Below are 16,627 nucleotides of genomic sequence, written 5' to 3' on the forward strand. Positions count from 1 at the left end.
AGAATTGGAAGTGAAATGGAGTGAATGATGAGTGGTAATTGGTGAGTGGTGAGTGGGGTTAAAAGGAGTTCTAGTTAGTTGACTAGCTCATGGTAGAAGTTAAAATTGATTAGTCATACATGACATAATCAAGAGTGGAATCTCATGCTAGTTCCTATTGGTATATACCCATAGTAAGTACGTTTTGAAGCTGTGTATAATACGGGTAAGAATACGACTAGAATTCTTGATGAAAGAAAAGAATAGGAAAGTAACTGTAACCATTTTCGTTAAGTATGAGTGTTTTAATATATGTCTTGAAGTCTTCCAAAAGTATTTTAATACATCTAAATACACTACATGTATATACATTTTAACTGAGTCGTTAAGTCATCGTTAGTCGTTACATGTAAGTGTTGTTTTGATACCTTTAAGTTAACGATCTCAATTAATGTTGTTAACCCATTGTTTATTATATCTAATGAGATGTTAAATTATTATATTATCATGATATTATGATATATTAATATATCTTAATATGATATATATACATTTAAATGCCGTTACAACGATAATCGTTACATATATGTCTCGTTTCGAAATCCTTAAGTTAGTAGTCTTGTTTATATGTATATAACTCATTGTTAATATACTTATGGAGATACTTACTTATCATAATCTCATGTTAACCATATGTATATCCATATATATATCGTCATGTCGTTTTTACAAGTTTTAACGTTCGTGAATCGTCGGTCAACTTGGGTGGTCAATTGTCTATATGAAACATATTTCAATTAATCAAGTCTTAACAAGTTTGATTGCTTAACATGTTGGAAACATTTAATCATGTAAATATCAATCTCAATTAATATATATAAACATGGAAAAGTTCGGGTCACTACACCTAATACACCAATTAAACCCAATCATAAGGGTTAAACACCCATCTTGCCCAAATTGACACCTAAACCCTAATTTTGACCCATTTCAAAATTAGTCAACCAAACACCCAAAATGGTTTCCAATACTTCCATAATCACTAACACTAGTGATTATACACCATTTACAAACCTTAAACATGGTTAAATCATCAACCAACTCAAAACCCGCCAAGTATCAAAAATAACTAGTCACTGTAAACCCACTTCATCATCTAAATGGGTTTTACAACTATCAAGCTCAAAACCCTAACTTGAATATCAAATCATAAAGATGAAATTCGGAGTTGAGACTTACCAATACCACCAAAATGATGCCGTTGACGAGTAGAACAACCTTAACTCTTTCACTTTAACCCGAATCAACCTTCTTCTTCTCCAATGGAGCTTTCTCTCACTAAAAATGGGTTTCTCTCACTAGGGTTTGAAGAGAGTGTTTGTGTGGGTGAAATGAGGATAAGAATAATCAATGGATCAGTTTTAGTGGCTCAAAACCGACTCCAAGTGAAAAGACCCAAATGCCCTTCATTTAACTCTTCAAAAATACAAACAGCACCCAATCAGGACCAAAAGCGGCGTTCCTAGACCAAAAAGCGGCGCTTTTGGAGCCTTCCAACTCACAACTTGAAATTAAAAACGTCCGGACTCGAATTACGGTCGTCTGGGCTTTTAATTCGCCTCAATCCGAGTTCGTGTGAGAAAGTTATGACCAAATTGGTGAAAGTGCGCATAACCTCTCTTTACACGCTCCATTCTCCACGTTTTCAACACCCGACACCTCAAACATTATATTATTAATAAAATAATATACTTCATCGTTTAAACACCTCTCGGAACATTTGCGATACGAAAAACGGGGTGTTACAGTTATCTTTGAGAAGAATGGACATCTAGAAACCAAAATCTATACAGATGCTAGCTGGGCCGGAGAAAAAGGAGATAGAAGATCTACATCAAGATTTTTTACACTCGTGGGAGGAAATCTAGTTGCATGGAGAAGTAAGAAACAAAAGGTTGTAGTTCTCTCAAGTGCCGAATCAGAATTCAGAGGGATAGCTAAGGGAGTTGCTGAAGCCTTATGGATTAAAAAGTTACTAACAGAGATTGGGTTCCCACCAAATGAAACTATTCAGATTATGTGCGACAATGAAGCTGCGATAACCATCTCAGAAAATCCAGTTCAACATGACCGAACAAAACATGTTGAAGTGGATAGACACTTTATTAGAGAAAAGTTGGATGCCGAGATTATTTCACTTCCACATGTACGATCAGAAGATCAATTGGCTGACATTCTAACAAAGTCAGTGAATGGACGACTCTTCAGCGAAGTTCTTGTCAAGTTGAATATCGGGAACCCCACTATTCAACTTGAGGGGGAGTGTTAAATAACATTAACCAAATATGCTCATACCTGAATTTCCTTTTATGGTATTATGACTTTGGATCAGAGAAAGTTCCTTCTCATCATATCCAAGTATAGGTGGTCACATGGAAACAAAGTGGTCACATGGAAACAAAGGCAACAGCATAGTCAACATCACAGCAGTAAAGTCAGCAGTGTCAACGGCTCCAAAACCAACAGTTTTTCCTTTTATGTAAAAGTGGTTCCAAAATGATTATTGGATCCATACTTAAACAAGAAATAGCTGTTAGGCCGTATAAAAGCATGTTCATATGCATTTGTAAACTTCACTTCATCAGTTTGAAATAACTGATTTATTACTAATAAACTGTTTCCAATCTCTCAAATCAATTGAAATCAGGTTGAACCTTCTTCACTTGTAGTGTAAATTATTGGGGACATATGTTGTACATTTTGCAGATAGATGTGTTGAAGGAGATTGGATGTATAGATGATGAGCTTGTGGTTCAAATAAAGGGACGAGTTGCATGTGAGATGAATTCAGGGGAGGAATTAATATGTACTGAATGCTTATTCGAGAATCAGTTAGACGATTTGGAACCTGAAGAAGCTGTCGCCTTGATGTCCGCCTTTGTGTTTCAGCAGAGGAATGCATCTGAGCCCTCTCTCACTCCAAGACTTGCGCAAGCCAAAGAAAGTTTTTTTTTTTTTTTTTTTTTTTTTTGCTATGTTTTTTGTTTGTTCGGCCTGATGAACATCCTATCTTATCTGATCTAGTTCTTTAACGTGATGTAGATTGTACAACACGGCCATCAAACTTGGCCAGCTTCAATCACATTTCAAAACAGATTGAGCCTGAGGAGTATGCTCGAGAGAATCTCAAATTTGGACTTGTCGAAGTCGTTTACGAGTGGGCAAAGGTTCTTATTTCTCTCTCTCTCTCTCTCTCTCTCTCTCTCTCTCTCTCTCTCTCTCTCTCTCTCTCTCTCTCTCTCTCTCCTCTCTCTCTCTCTCTCTCAGCCAGGGTGTAAATAATAATAAAAAAGAATTATTTTGTGTGCATGCAGGGAACTCCATTTGCAGATATATGTGAACTTACAGATGTACCTGAAGGCCTTATAGTGAGAACAACAGTAAGGCTTGATGAGACGTGTCGTGAATTCAGAAATGCTGCAGCAATTATGGGCAATTCTGCCTTATACAAAAAAATGGAAGTGGCTTCGAATGCCATAAAACGGGATATCGTTTTTGCAGCTAGTTTATACATTACCGGCTTGTAAAAAAAGGAGGATTCTGAGGAACAATGTTTGTGTACACTAATTGAAGGATATTTCTCTCTTTTTTTAAGGTCATTAGTTTTGTTACCTTGTACAGTTAAGAGTCATTAGGTTTTAACGTACCTTTAATGAAAATTCATTTTCGATGTAACATTCTTCAAATAGGAACACTGATTGTTAGAATGCGTTTGCCAGAAATGATAATACACTAGTCGTTGTTTACACTATATAGGCATATATCTTGAATAGTATAGTTCCATATAATATACTTGTGCATTTATTTATTTGTAGTTGTCTCCGTGTAGTATATCTGATTCTATAGACTTTCTTTATGCATTTATTTGTAGTTGTCTCCGTGTAGTATATCTGATTCTATAGACTTTCTTTATGTGTATATGGTGTAAATGAGCCGAGCTACTTGGACTCGGCCCGTTAAAAACTCAATTTGAGTCGATCTTAAATGAGCTCAAGCCCGAGCTTATTTTAAGGATCAATTACTAATCGAGCTCGAGCTTTTTATATCGAGCTCGAACAAGCTTACGAGCCTAAATGAGCTTTTAATTTATATACATCAATTAATAATTAAATAATAACATTATTAAATAAACGATTCAAGCTCGAGCTTGCTTTAATTCGGACGAGCCGAGCTCAAGCTTATGCTAGGCTCGAACCAAAGCTCAACTCGAGGTTGGCAAATTCTAAATGAGCCAAGCTCGAACTCTGCTCTTTTACACCCCTAGTTTCACATATAACTACATAGATTTGGCATCTATTTTCTCTCTGTCAAATGATAATATACATTTAGATTTTGAATATATCGCACCAATTTTCAACTATTCCCCTGTTTCGACCTTCGACCCTTTCCAGATTTTTGTTCTAATACCTATTATGCTATCATATCTTTATTTGTGCCCTTGTTTCATTCCTATAAGGCTGAAGATCCAAAGATTCTACCGAAAACAGTCTCTTTACTATCGTGTAGAGTTATAACTGACCAATGACCAATACATCTCCATATCCCGCATGTGCAGGATCAAGTATTGTTTGTTTGACAAAAATGACAACATTGGTTCCATTTTTAAAAAATATTCTCGCCAGTTGTACATATCCGCCATATTTAACACACACAAAACCTTCAACTATCACCTCTTACAAAATTATACTTCCAATTCATCTTGCAAAACATAATTGGTACTGCATTTTGTAGTGTAAAGAACTATATCTAAGAGGATATTTCTTCCATTCTTTTCCTTAAGAAAAATGCTCACGACTGCCTCCAGTCATCACCAACATAACTCGCTTGATCCCCAAGCTCTTCTTCTATTCTGATCAACTGCATAAATAGTTGAATGAGTTCGTTTTCATACCCAATAATTCATTCTTTTTTTGACTCATTATACAAATCTAAACAACATTAATCATACCTGATTGTACTTGGCCAACCGTTCTCCTCGGCAAGGCGCACCTGCTTTAATCTGACCTGTAGCCAGACCGACTGAAAGATCGGCTATGAAAGAATCATCGGTTTCCCCACTTCTTTGTGATATAACAACCGCCCATTGTGCATCCTTCGCCATTTTCACTACTTCAATTGCTTCTGTCACTGTCCCAATTTGATTCACCTGCATCATATGCACTCGTATGCATGTGTTTAGTACCAAAATTATTTAGCCTTTAAAATAGTTGCTATTGAAGTACAAGGAATCAAATATTAAAGAAAAGGCGTTAAAACCTATATATATAAATCGGAATGTACCTTGAGAAGAAGAGCATTACAAGCATGTTCTTGTATGGCCCTCTCGATACGCTTGGAATTTGACATCAGCAAGCCATCTCCCACAACCTTCAACAAAAATGAATATGTAGAAAATTTGGCACATAATATAAAACAAGTTGTTATTATTATTAATCAACTATAAGCAAACAATCTAGTGTATTGACTCATAGTCTAATGTGTATGTGCATAAGTGCCTTGTTATATCTAAAATAATAGTATTAGTTATCAAACCAGAGTTTAAGGATCATGTGTCAATAACCTAACTTGTATATGTACTATAGTTCAGCCATCAATAACCTAACTTGTATAATGAAAAAACGTAATTTGATAACGGATTTTGAACAAACCTGGCAAATTCCGAGCCCAGAAAAAAGCTTGACTTGTTCCCAGTCTTCCATGTCAAATGGATCTTCAATAGATACGATAGGATAGTCTAACAGCCACACAAAAAAGCCAAAATCCGTGGAAAAAAAGAAGTCATTTACATACGCATACTTGCACTATGTACTAAAAAGAAGTAACAAGTCTATCTTGCAATAATAGTCATATACCTCGACATAGTTCTTTGTACATCTCAACCATTTCTTCTCCTGACTTGAAGTTTTGTCCTGATCTATTAGGAGATTTGTAATCTAAATCATACTTTGTACCTAATACAAAATACAACTTAAGTGTCAAGTTCTTGCAAGCAACAATGATCATGAACATATAGAAACTAACTACAAAAGTATAATGCCTAAACTGGCAACATACACAAGGCACTAAAACAGATGTTCAAATGATTACAGAAGTGAATATACCGACACAGAAATCTGTAGCAGCAACATCAATTGCAATCTTAAGTTTATCGTTATACCCTGTTCTGGAAATCGCTTCCATTATAAGATCTAGTCCTTCTCTAAAGCTGCAAAATCATAGCACCAACATTATAAATAGAATTTTCAGAATATTGCATCATAATGATAGAAAAAAATGATAAGAAAATGCCTGGATATGTCAGGAGCAAAACCGCCATCTTCACCAACATTAGTTTCATGTGCACCATACTTCTCAATAATAACAGCCTGTGTATAAAGACAACTGGTAACGAGTAGCAGATGGATTCTACAGCCCTAATCAAATTGTATATTAAAATTCAGGTTCCATATACAGATCCAATCTACCTTTAAGTGATGATATGTTTCAGAGCCCATTTGCAGTGCCTCTTCAAATCTCCTTGCTCCAATCGGAAGAATCATTATGTCCTAAATCAATTTCATTACATTTTAGATAAATGAATACAGCAAATACCTTGTAAAACGTTCTACGTTGTAAGACATGTAAAATCAATGTCATCTAGTTGGAGATAATGCATAGGAATAAAAAAAATAATATGAACAAAATGATATGAAATGATGAAGTAACTCTAAAAATCAGATACACCGATTGAAAAGAATACAGGAACAAACACCAGCTTACTCTTAATGCCAAACTGTTCCCAGCATGTTTGCCACCGCTTATTAACGTGAAAGCGGGAACTGGAAGGACATGGCTTCCTCTACCAGAAAGATCAGCAATATGTTTGTAAAGGGGAACCTGCAACAACATTTTTTAGATAACTTCAAACTTACTAATAAGAAAAAGATAGGAGATGTCGTTTTATTTTTCAATAGAAGTTATTTTATTCTAAAAAAAATACTATTTGGTTTATAAGTCAAATATGGTCATTGAAATGTTCATGCCTCCTTCTCAGCAGCTCCAGCTTTGCAAGCAGCAATTGACACGGCTAACATTGCATTTCCTCCGAGTTCACCCTGGACAACATTATATCAGACAATTCCAAAACATGTTATCTCAGAGAAACAGATATAATTCCTTGAAATTTTATACAATTCAATGTTACAAGTGGAAAGGCCATCACTTTCAAAATATCCATACATGATCTAAGGAAAACGGTGAAAGGGACTGCATAAACCAAAGGCTAACTAACTTTTAATCCTAACAGCTGGTTTAACTTTAACTAGATTATATTTTATATCACCATAAAGTTTGAACCTAAAACTTCCATGCAATTGCATGCACTCTTCTCAGAATATAATGCGACAAACTTCCTCTAATAAGATATATTTTTCTAACAAAGATATTGCAATATATGTAAGCATAGCAGGGACAAGATACACCACATTAAATATAAGAGATACTAAAGTCCTATCACAACTGTCACAATCAAAATGCCGGTGAAACCACCCCTTAATATGACATTAAATGGTGAAATGTTATATATTCAACTACAAGAAACACCGAAATAGGTATTGACATCATCAGTAGTTATGCACTTAATAAACTAGTGTATGAATGACTCTGCAGACATTGTCGTCACATAGAAAGAAAAAAAAGGTTACCTTTTTTTCTGTCTTGTCCAAGTCTATCATTGCCTGATCAATTTGATTCTGAAGGATCGGATCCATGCCAACAATAGCTTCAGATATTTTCTCATTAATATTTCTAACAGCTCTGCTCACACCATTGCCAAGATATGTGCCCTTGTCTCCATCACGTAACTCGATAGCCTCATACCTGCCAAACGTAAGAATTACAGAAATCCCTGCTCTTTCATCACCGTATATCCAAATAACAATTGAAGAAAAAGAAATTGTGACTAATCCAGATCAATATAGTGATTAAAATCTGAAGAAAATATGATATTCATCATCGCATTTTAAAAGAGTTGGCCACAAACATATTCCTAACATGCACCGGGACATCACCATGTAGTCACATAAGAAACTCAATGCAAGCCCTAGCAGACTAACACGCAAACCCATTTCCAATAGAAACTAACAAGTTCCAAAAAGCTTGATATAGGTAACATACGTTCATTAGCTCGTTAAAAGGACCGTAAGTTTAATGTTGCTCATAAAAAGGTAATATAAGATGAAAAACTACCAAATTTATGATATTTATCTTACCTTTTTGTTGATAAATTTGAACCTTCACCCTTATTATGAACAAAACTGAACTTACAACACTTTTTAACACGCGTATGAACTTCTACTATCTACATTGAACTTTTTGGAACTTTCGTTCCCAAAAATGACCTACAACTATATGCGTATGTATATATACGACTTCATATATATCTAAGGGGCTGTTTACTTTTTCTGAATTGCCTCTATTTCCATCTACCTCTTAATGAGGAGGGCTGTCTGATTCTATCTCCCAGAAACAGGCCAATTTTCAGATTTAAGTGTCAGATTAAGTGGACAAAGAAACAACAACTTTACTTCCTGAACTAAGAGTAGTACAGAAACATATCATTAAATGCAAAGTAAACGGGCCATAACTATAGACTATACATACTACTAATGACATAAAATGATAATAAAAATACAAAATTTGGAAACATACAGTCCAGATGGAACGCCAGTAGGAACAGAAGCACGAAACATTCCTTTATTTGTGAATAAATCAACTTCAACAGTCGGTACTCCTCTGCTATCAAGTATTTGTCTCGCCTTCACTTTCGTTATAACCGAAGGAACCGATTTCTTCATATGATTGGACTTGATTCAACAAATTAACACATAAATACAAATCAATAATTGTTAAATTTCACATATGGAATCTATAATTAAGATTTAAATGATGAATAACAAAACGTACGATGAAGAGAACGGGATCGGGAGTTTTAGCCCTAACGGCAGCATTAACAGCATCTTCGATTTTACGAGAGAGCATGTGTTTGTCTAAATACTCTTGCACCGACGACATATTTTGATAATTGACTATATACGAAATCGATCGGGTTGAAGAAATCTGGAGACGCCAGAGTGAAATCGAAATTCTCCGGCGGGTTTGAAATCTATAGTTTTGTTAGATCGTTGGTACTAGAACTTCACTGTGTGTGTGTGTGACGTAGCAATTCCAAAAATATTATATTATACCTTATATCTAAAAGGCAAAGTCCAAGTGAATAGCAACCCACAAGTTTCACAAACCACCCCCACTCTTTTACTTACTTACATTTTAGTCCAAAACAAATATATAATATCTAATACCTTATATCTAAAAGGCAAAGTCCAAGTGAATAGCAACCCACAAGTTTCACAAACCACCCCCACTCTTTTACTTACTTACATTTTAGTCCAAAACAAATATATAATATCTAACTTTATGTTTTTACAAACTTATCACAAACTTTTAACATTTTATACTTTAACCATTAAACTCCCTATTCGTTATACATCGACTACATACTTTATATACTACCTAATAGACAAAAATAAATAATAGTCGCCAGTAGTGCTTTCGTTCTTTCACTTTTTCTCCCTTTTCCACCTTTTAAAAAAAAAAAAAAAAAAAACCTCATAGTTTGTTCAAATATTAAAATCGACCCCCAAACAGGGAGTAAAGTGTCAAATACTCATTTTCATAAAAAAATTTAAAAAAACTACACCCAAATATTCAACGGGCCATATTTTCTCGCTCGCACCGAGTTAAATTTTTCTGAAACCATCGTTAAACTCGAAACAATTTTAGGAGCACACTGTCACTAACTATACGCAAATCAGACGCTTTTTAAAAAACGCTAAATATTTGAGGTACTTTTCATACACGTCGATTTTGCGTTAAATTTTTAAAAGTCGACAATTCCATAGTGAAACGCGGAGATGTACATATATTGTTAATTTAAAATAACATTTAAATCTTTCACGGATTATACCTTTTAGTTCGACTCGAGTTGCGCTTCAACGATATTATCGTTAGCCACAAAATAATTTTACAAACTAAACGCAATATAATACATTGAAAACCGAACCCCGGCGCGAAGCGAGGGTTCGAACACTAGTTTTCTTCTAAATAAATGATAAATGACATTATAATTAATTATTATCACTGTTATTATTGAAAATAAATTAAATAAAATTAAAAATATATTTATTGATCTCGAGATACAATTTCCTTTTTTCCTCGAATCTTTTCTCTTCTTGGCTTTCGAGTGCTCGGTGAACTTCTGACGAGATTTTTCGATGGCACGCGATGAAAGCAATTGTGTATTATTATGTTTCTTAGTAAGTTATTATGTTGCTTTCGTTTTTTCTTGAAGTTTGACTTGTTTGATTGAGGTGGAAGACATGTTCCATGTCCGAGGGATGACATGTCCCATGTTTGAGACAGAGGACATGCCTCATCTTCGAGGCGGAAGACATACCCCATGTCGGAAGCGAAGGACATGTCCCATGTTCGAGGTGGAGGACATGCCCAATGTCCGATTTGGTTGACATGTCCCATGTCCGACGGGGAAGACATGCTCATGTGTAACATCCCGTCAAAACTATCATACGTGGCGTAACGTCTCAAAACAAAATCGACGCAATTTACATGAAACATTTTAAGAAAATTCGCATTCATTTATTAAAAAGTTTCCTAAATAACAAAGTTTGTCTCAAACGTCAAAATGGAATACATTTATCATAATAAAAGTACTAGTAGTAATAAAATGCGAAAAATAATAGTAAAATGTGTTGTAACTCCAGCAATGCAATCATACTTGACCTCTAGTGCGGAAGCAATGTTAAGAACCTGAGAATAAAACATGCTAAAAATGTCAACACGGATGTTGGTGAGTTCATAGGTTTATCACAAATGATAAAGTGAAGTAATATGGACCACAAGATTTAGTTGTTCATAAACAGTGTAAAGTTCATATGCAATGAGCACCCAGTAACTAAGCTTAACGATGATAAGTACACTTTGTGATTTAGTTGTTCAAAACAGTATAAAAGTTCATATGTGTGATGGCCCGCCAAAATCCCTATTGACGCAGCACATCATTCATCGGTCCCACTGAAAGGACCGGTTCATATACATTATAAACGATTCACAATAGTTGATTTTATTGCGAGGTACTTGACCTCTATATGATACATTTTACAAACATTGCATTCGTTTTTAAAAGATAAACTTTCATTTACATCGAAAGTTGACGGCATGCATACCCTTTCATAATATATCCATCTATAATTGACTTAATAATAATCTTGATGAACTCGACGACTCGAATGCAACGTCTTTTGAAATATGTCATGAATGACTCCAAGTAATGTCTCTAATATAAGCTAATGCACAGCGGAAGATTTTTTTCCATACCTGAGAATAAACATGCTTTCAAGTGTCAACCAAAAGGTTGGTGAGTTCATAGGTTTATCATAAAACAATAAAATTCATCATTTTGATAGACCACGAGATTTAAATGCTGCATGATACAAATGGGCCTGAATCCTATACCCACCTGTAATGTACATGCGATATCTTTTAAATACAGTACACCTTTCTCGTGTACGAAACATCTTTCATAAATCTTAGTAACCGTACACATATCTCGTGCACAAAAATAACATACACATAACCTGTGTATAAAATCATTCTCTCGATACATAACATTCACTTTTCATTGCTTTCATAGCTTGGCTTGGTAACCGACCTTAACATATAATGCGCATAATAATATCCCCAAAACAGAACATCTCGTCTGTATAATAATCATATAAACTTCGAAGTACTAAACACCACGCCCACTAGCCCTTCCGTCTAGTGAACATTCTGGGTGGGGGTGTTAAACCCGGTAGCTACCTTTAGGATTCGCGTCAATTAGGCGTGCACTAATTCTCAAAATTAGTGATGTTCCCTAATTCTTAGGTTACCAAGCAATAATAATCAGGGAAAAAATATTCATAACAATTGTGGCAATTATCACGTCCACATAATTCAATGGTGGTAATTATCACGTCCACATAATTCATTCGAGGAATATTTTGCTTGTGTCTATCTCGTCAAACATTTATAAAAGCATTTCATGTATTCGCAATTCAAAATGTATTTCAAAAGCATTTAATAAAGCAGTTGTAAAAGTAGCGCATGTATTCTCAGTCCCAAAAATGTAAAGAGTAAAAGGGAACAAATGAACTCACCTAATGTATTTTGTAGTAAAAATACATATGACTATATTGAACAATGCAGGGTTGGCCTCGGATTCACGAACCTATATCAGTTACATATATTAAAACATATAATAACAACTATCGAGTTGATATATTAATAATTTACATATCATATCACTAATTAAGTTATATTTATCCTATGTATTTTAGGTAGTTAATATTTATTTCTATATTACATTTATTAATATTAATATAGTAAATACTTATTAAAGTACTTTAATAATATAATATTTATCATTTATCATAATATATTACAAATAAAAATTTATTTCAAGGTTTATATATGATAAGAATATATATATTTATATTAATTAATATATATTATATATAGCTTACTTAATGTCATAAAAATTTAGTAATATATAATATTAATATATTTGTAATGTATTTTTGTAAAATAATATTTATTTGTAATAATAACAATAATAGTGATAATAAAAATGATACTTTTGAAAATGATAATTTTTAATATAAATGGTATTAATAATAATTTCAATAATGATACTAATAACAATAACCTAAATGATAATAATAATGTTAATTCTAATATCAATGTTAGTAATAATAATAACAATTATAATAATAATGAAAATGAGTAATAAGTAAACTACCACAATGAAGTAGCCCTTAAAAAATGGCCCAAGTCCGGGTTTGAACCAACGACGTCCCGCTAACCCAAAAAAAAACATCCTTAACCATATTTATTATTATCGCCATTTCACATATCATTAACGAATCATAATCAACATCGTGCTACATCGTCTTATTATTTTGTGTATCATTATATTTAATTCGTTATTCGTTATTATCGTCTTCATAATCACCATCAACGTGATCATTATCTTATTATCATGATCATAATCATCACAACTCTATCATTTCATGTGTCATCAAAATACATCACCATCGCTAACATCTTAAACCATCATCAACATATCATCTCGTTACCACAGTAATAATATCGCTCTTCATCTTTATAATTACTTCATTGAATCATCATCGATAAATATCATCTTCATCACTCGGTTATCATCATAACCATCAACGACATCATTACTTCATGACAGGATGTGGGTGGGTGTTGGAAGATTGATTTGCGTTTTTGGTTTGAACAATGGTTAACAGAATAATAGTTGATGGGTTTATGATTGTAGTGACCCGAACTTTTTCATGTTTATATATATTAAATGAAATTGATATTTACATGATTAAGTGTTTCCAACATATTAAGCAATCAAACTTGTTAAGACTTGATTAATTAAAATAGGTTTCATATAGACAATTGACCACCCAAGTTGACCGGTGATTCACGAACGTTAAAACTTATAAAAACTATATGATGACATATATATGGTTATATATATAGTTAACATGATATTATGATAAGTAAGTATCTCATTAGGTATTTTAACAATGAGTTATATACATAAAATTGAGTTTATTGAATTAAGAAACTCGAAACGGTATATATAACGATTATCGTTATAACAACGTCTTACTAAATACATATGAATCATATTAAGATATTGATATACTATGTTTAATCATGATAAATGATAAGTAAACATGTCATTAAGTGTATTAATAATGAACTACATATGTAAAAACAAGACTACTAACTTAATGATTTCGAAATGAGGCATATATGTAACAATTATCATTGTAACGACATTTAACTGTATATATATCATACTAAGATATATTATATATCATAATATCATGATAATGTAACAATTTAACATCTCTTTAGATATAATAAACAATGGGTTAACAACATTTAACAAGATCGTTAACCTAAAGGTTTCAAAACAACATTTACATGTAACGACTAACGATGACTTAAGGACTCAATTAAAATGTATATACATGTAGTGTTTTAATATATATTCATACACTTTTGAAAGACTTCAAGACACTTATCAAAATACTTCTACTTAACAAAAATGCTTACAATTACATCCTCGTTCAGTTTCATCAACAATTCTACTCGTATGCACCCGTATTCGTACTCGTACAATACACATCTTTTAGATGTATGTACTATTGGTATATACACTCCAATGATCAGCTCTTAGCAGCCCATGTGAGTCACTTAACACATGTGGGAACCATTATTTGGCAACTAGCATGAAATATCTCATAAAATTACAAAAATATTAGTAATCATTCATGACTTATTTACATGAAAACAAAATTACATATCCTTTATATCTAATCCATATACCAACGACCAAAAACACCTACAAACACTTTAATTCTTCAATTTTCTTCATCTAACTGATCTCTCTCAAGTTCCATCTTCAAGTTCTAAGTGTTCTTCATAAATTCTACAAGTTCTAGTTTCATAAAATCAAGAATACTTCCAAGTTTACTAGCTCACTTCCAATCTTGTAAAGTGATCATCCAACCTCAAGAAATCCTTGCTGTTTACAGTAGGATATCATTCCAAATCAAGGTAATACTCATATACAAACTTTGATTCAATTCCTATAACTATAACTATCTTAATTCGAGTGATAATCTTACTTGAACTTGTTTTCGTGTCATGATTCTACTTCAAGAACTTTCAAGCCATCCAAGATCCTTTGAAGCTAGATCATTTCTTGTCACTTCCAGTAGGTTTACCTACTAAACTTGAGGTAGTAATGATGTTCATAACATCATTCGATTCATACATATAAAACTATCTTATTCGAAGATTTGAACATGTAATCACTAGAACATAGTTTAGTTAATTCTAAACTTGTTCGCAAACAAAAGTTAATACTTCTAACTTGACTTTAAAATAAACTAAATACATGTTCTATATCTATATGATATGCTAACTTAATGATTTAAAATTGTAAAACACGAAAAACACCGTAAAACTGGATATACGCCGTCGTAGTAACACCGCGAGCTGTTTTGGGTTAGTTAATTAAAAACTATGATAAACTTTGATTTAAAAGTTGTTCTTCTGAGAAAATGATTTTTCTTATGAACATGAAACTATATCCAAAAATCATGGTTAAACTCAAAGTGGAAGTATGTTTTTCAAAATGGTCATCAAGACGTCGTTCTTTCGACTGAAATAACTACCTCTTACAAAAATAACTTGTAACTTATATTTATGACTATAAACCTACACTTTTTCTGTTTAGATTCATAAAATAGAGTTCAATATGAAACCATAGTAATTTGATTCACTCAAATCGAATTTAAAACGAAGAAGTTATGGGTAAAATAAGATTGGATATTTTTTGATTGTTGTAGCTACGGGAAATATTGTGACAATTCTATACAAATCATATCCTAGCTAACTTATATTATATTATACATGTATTCTAATGTAATCTTGGGATACCATAAACACTTATGCAAATGTTTTGACATATCATATCGACCCATGTATATATATTATTTGGAACAACCATAGACACTCTATATACAGTAATGTTGGAGTTAGCTATACAGGGTTGAGGTTGATTCCAAAAATATATATACTTTGAGTTGTGATCTAGCCTGAGACGTGTATACACTGGGTCGTGGATTGATTCAAGATAATATATATCGATTTATTTTTGTACATCTAATTGTGGACAACTAGTTGTAGGTTACTAACGAGGACATCTGACTTAATAAACTTAAAACATTAAAACGTATTAAAAATGGTGTAAATATATTTTGAACATACTTTGATATATATGTACATATTTGTTATAGGTTCGTGAATCGACCAGTGGCCAAGTCTTACTTCCCGATTAAGTAAAAATCTGTGAAAGTGAGTTATAGTCCCACTTTTAAAATCTAATATTTTGGGATGAGAATACATGCAGTTTTATAAATGTTTTACGAAATAGACACAAGTAAATGAAACTACATTATATGGGTGAATGATCGAAGCCGAATATGCCCCTTTTGCTTGGTAGCCTAAGAATTAGTAAACCGATCTACTAATTGACGCGAATCCTAAAGATAGATCTATTGGGCCTAACGAACCCCATCCAAAGTACCGGATGCTTTAGTACTTCGAATTCGTTTTTATCATCTCCGAAGGATTTCCTGAAATGATAGGGGATATTCTTATATGCATCTTGTTAATGTCGGTTACCAGGTGTTCACTATAAGAATGATTTTTATCTCTATGTATGGGATGTATATTGAAATATGAAATCTTGTGGTCTATTATTATGATTTGATAATATATAGGTTAAACCTATAACTCACCAACATTTTTGTTGACGTCTTAAGCATGTTTATTCTCAGGTGATTATTAAGAGCTTCTGCTATTGCATACTAAAATAAGGACAAGATTTGGAGTCCATGCT

The 16,627-nt window shown here is 33.1% G+C and overlaps 1 protein-coding gene across 1 annotated transcript; it reads right to left on the minus strand.

Moving 5' to 3' along the window:
• Window positions 1-4,561: 4,561 nt before the first annotated feature.
• Window positions 4,562-9,224, minus strand: LOC139856355 (cytosolic enolase 3-like). Its single transcript, XM_071845471.1, has 13 exons — window positions 8,983-9,224; window positions 8,728-8,882; window positions 7,722-7,896; window positions 7,062-7,133; window positions 6,799-6,915; window positions 6,504-6,584; window positions 6,328-6,404; window positions 6,141-6,244; window positions 5,892-5,990; window positions 5,688-5,773; window positions 5,320-5,406; window positions 4,988-5,185; window positions 4,562-4,896 (listed from the first exon to the last, which is right to left on the minus strand). Exons 1-13 carry the CDS (start codon window positions 9,088-9,090, stop codon window positions 4,828-4,830), a joined length of 1,428 nt encoding a protein of 475 aa, XP_071701572.1. The 5' UTR covers window positions 9,091-9,224; the 3' UTR covers window positions 4,562-4,827.
• Window positions 9,225-16,627: the final 7,403 nt, after the last annotated feature.

This window comes from Rutidosis leptorrhynchoides, chromosome 1 (assembly GCF_046630445.1).
Source record: "Rutidosis leptorrhynchoides isolate AG116_Rl617_1_P2 chromosome 1, CSIRO_AGI_Rlap_v1, whole genome shotgun sequence".
NCBI classification, from domain to species: domain Eukaryota; kingdom Viridiplantae; phylum Streptophyta; class Magnoliopsida; order Asterales; family Asteraceae; genus Rutidosis; species Rutidosis leptorrhynchoides.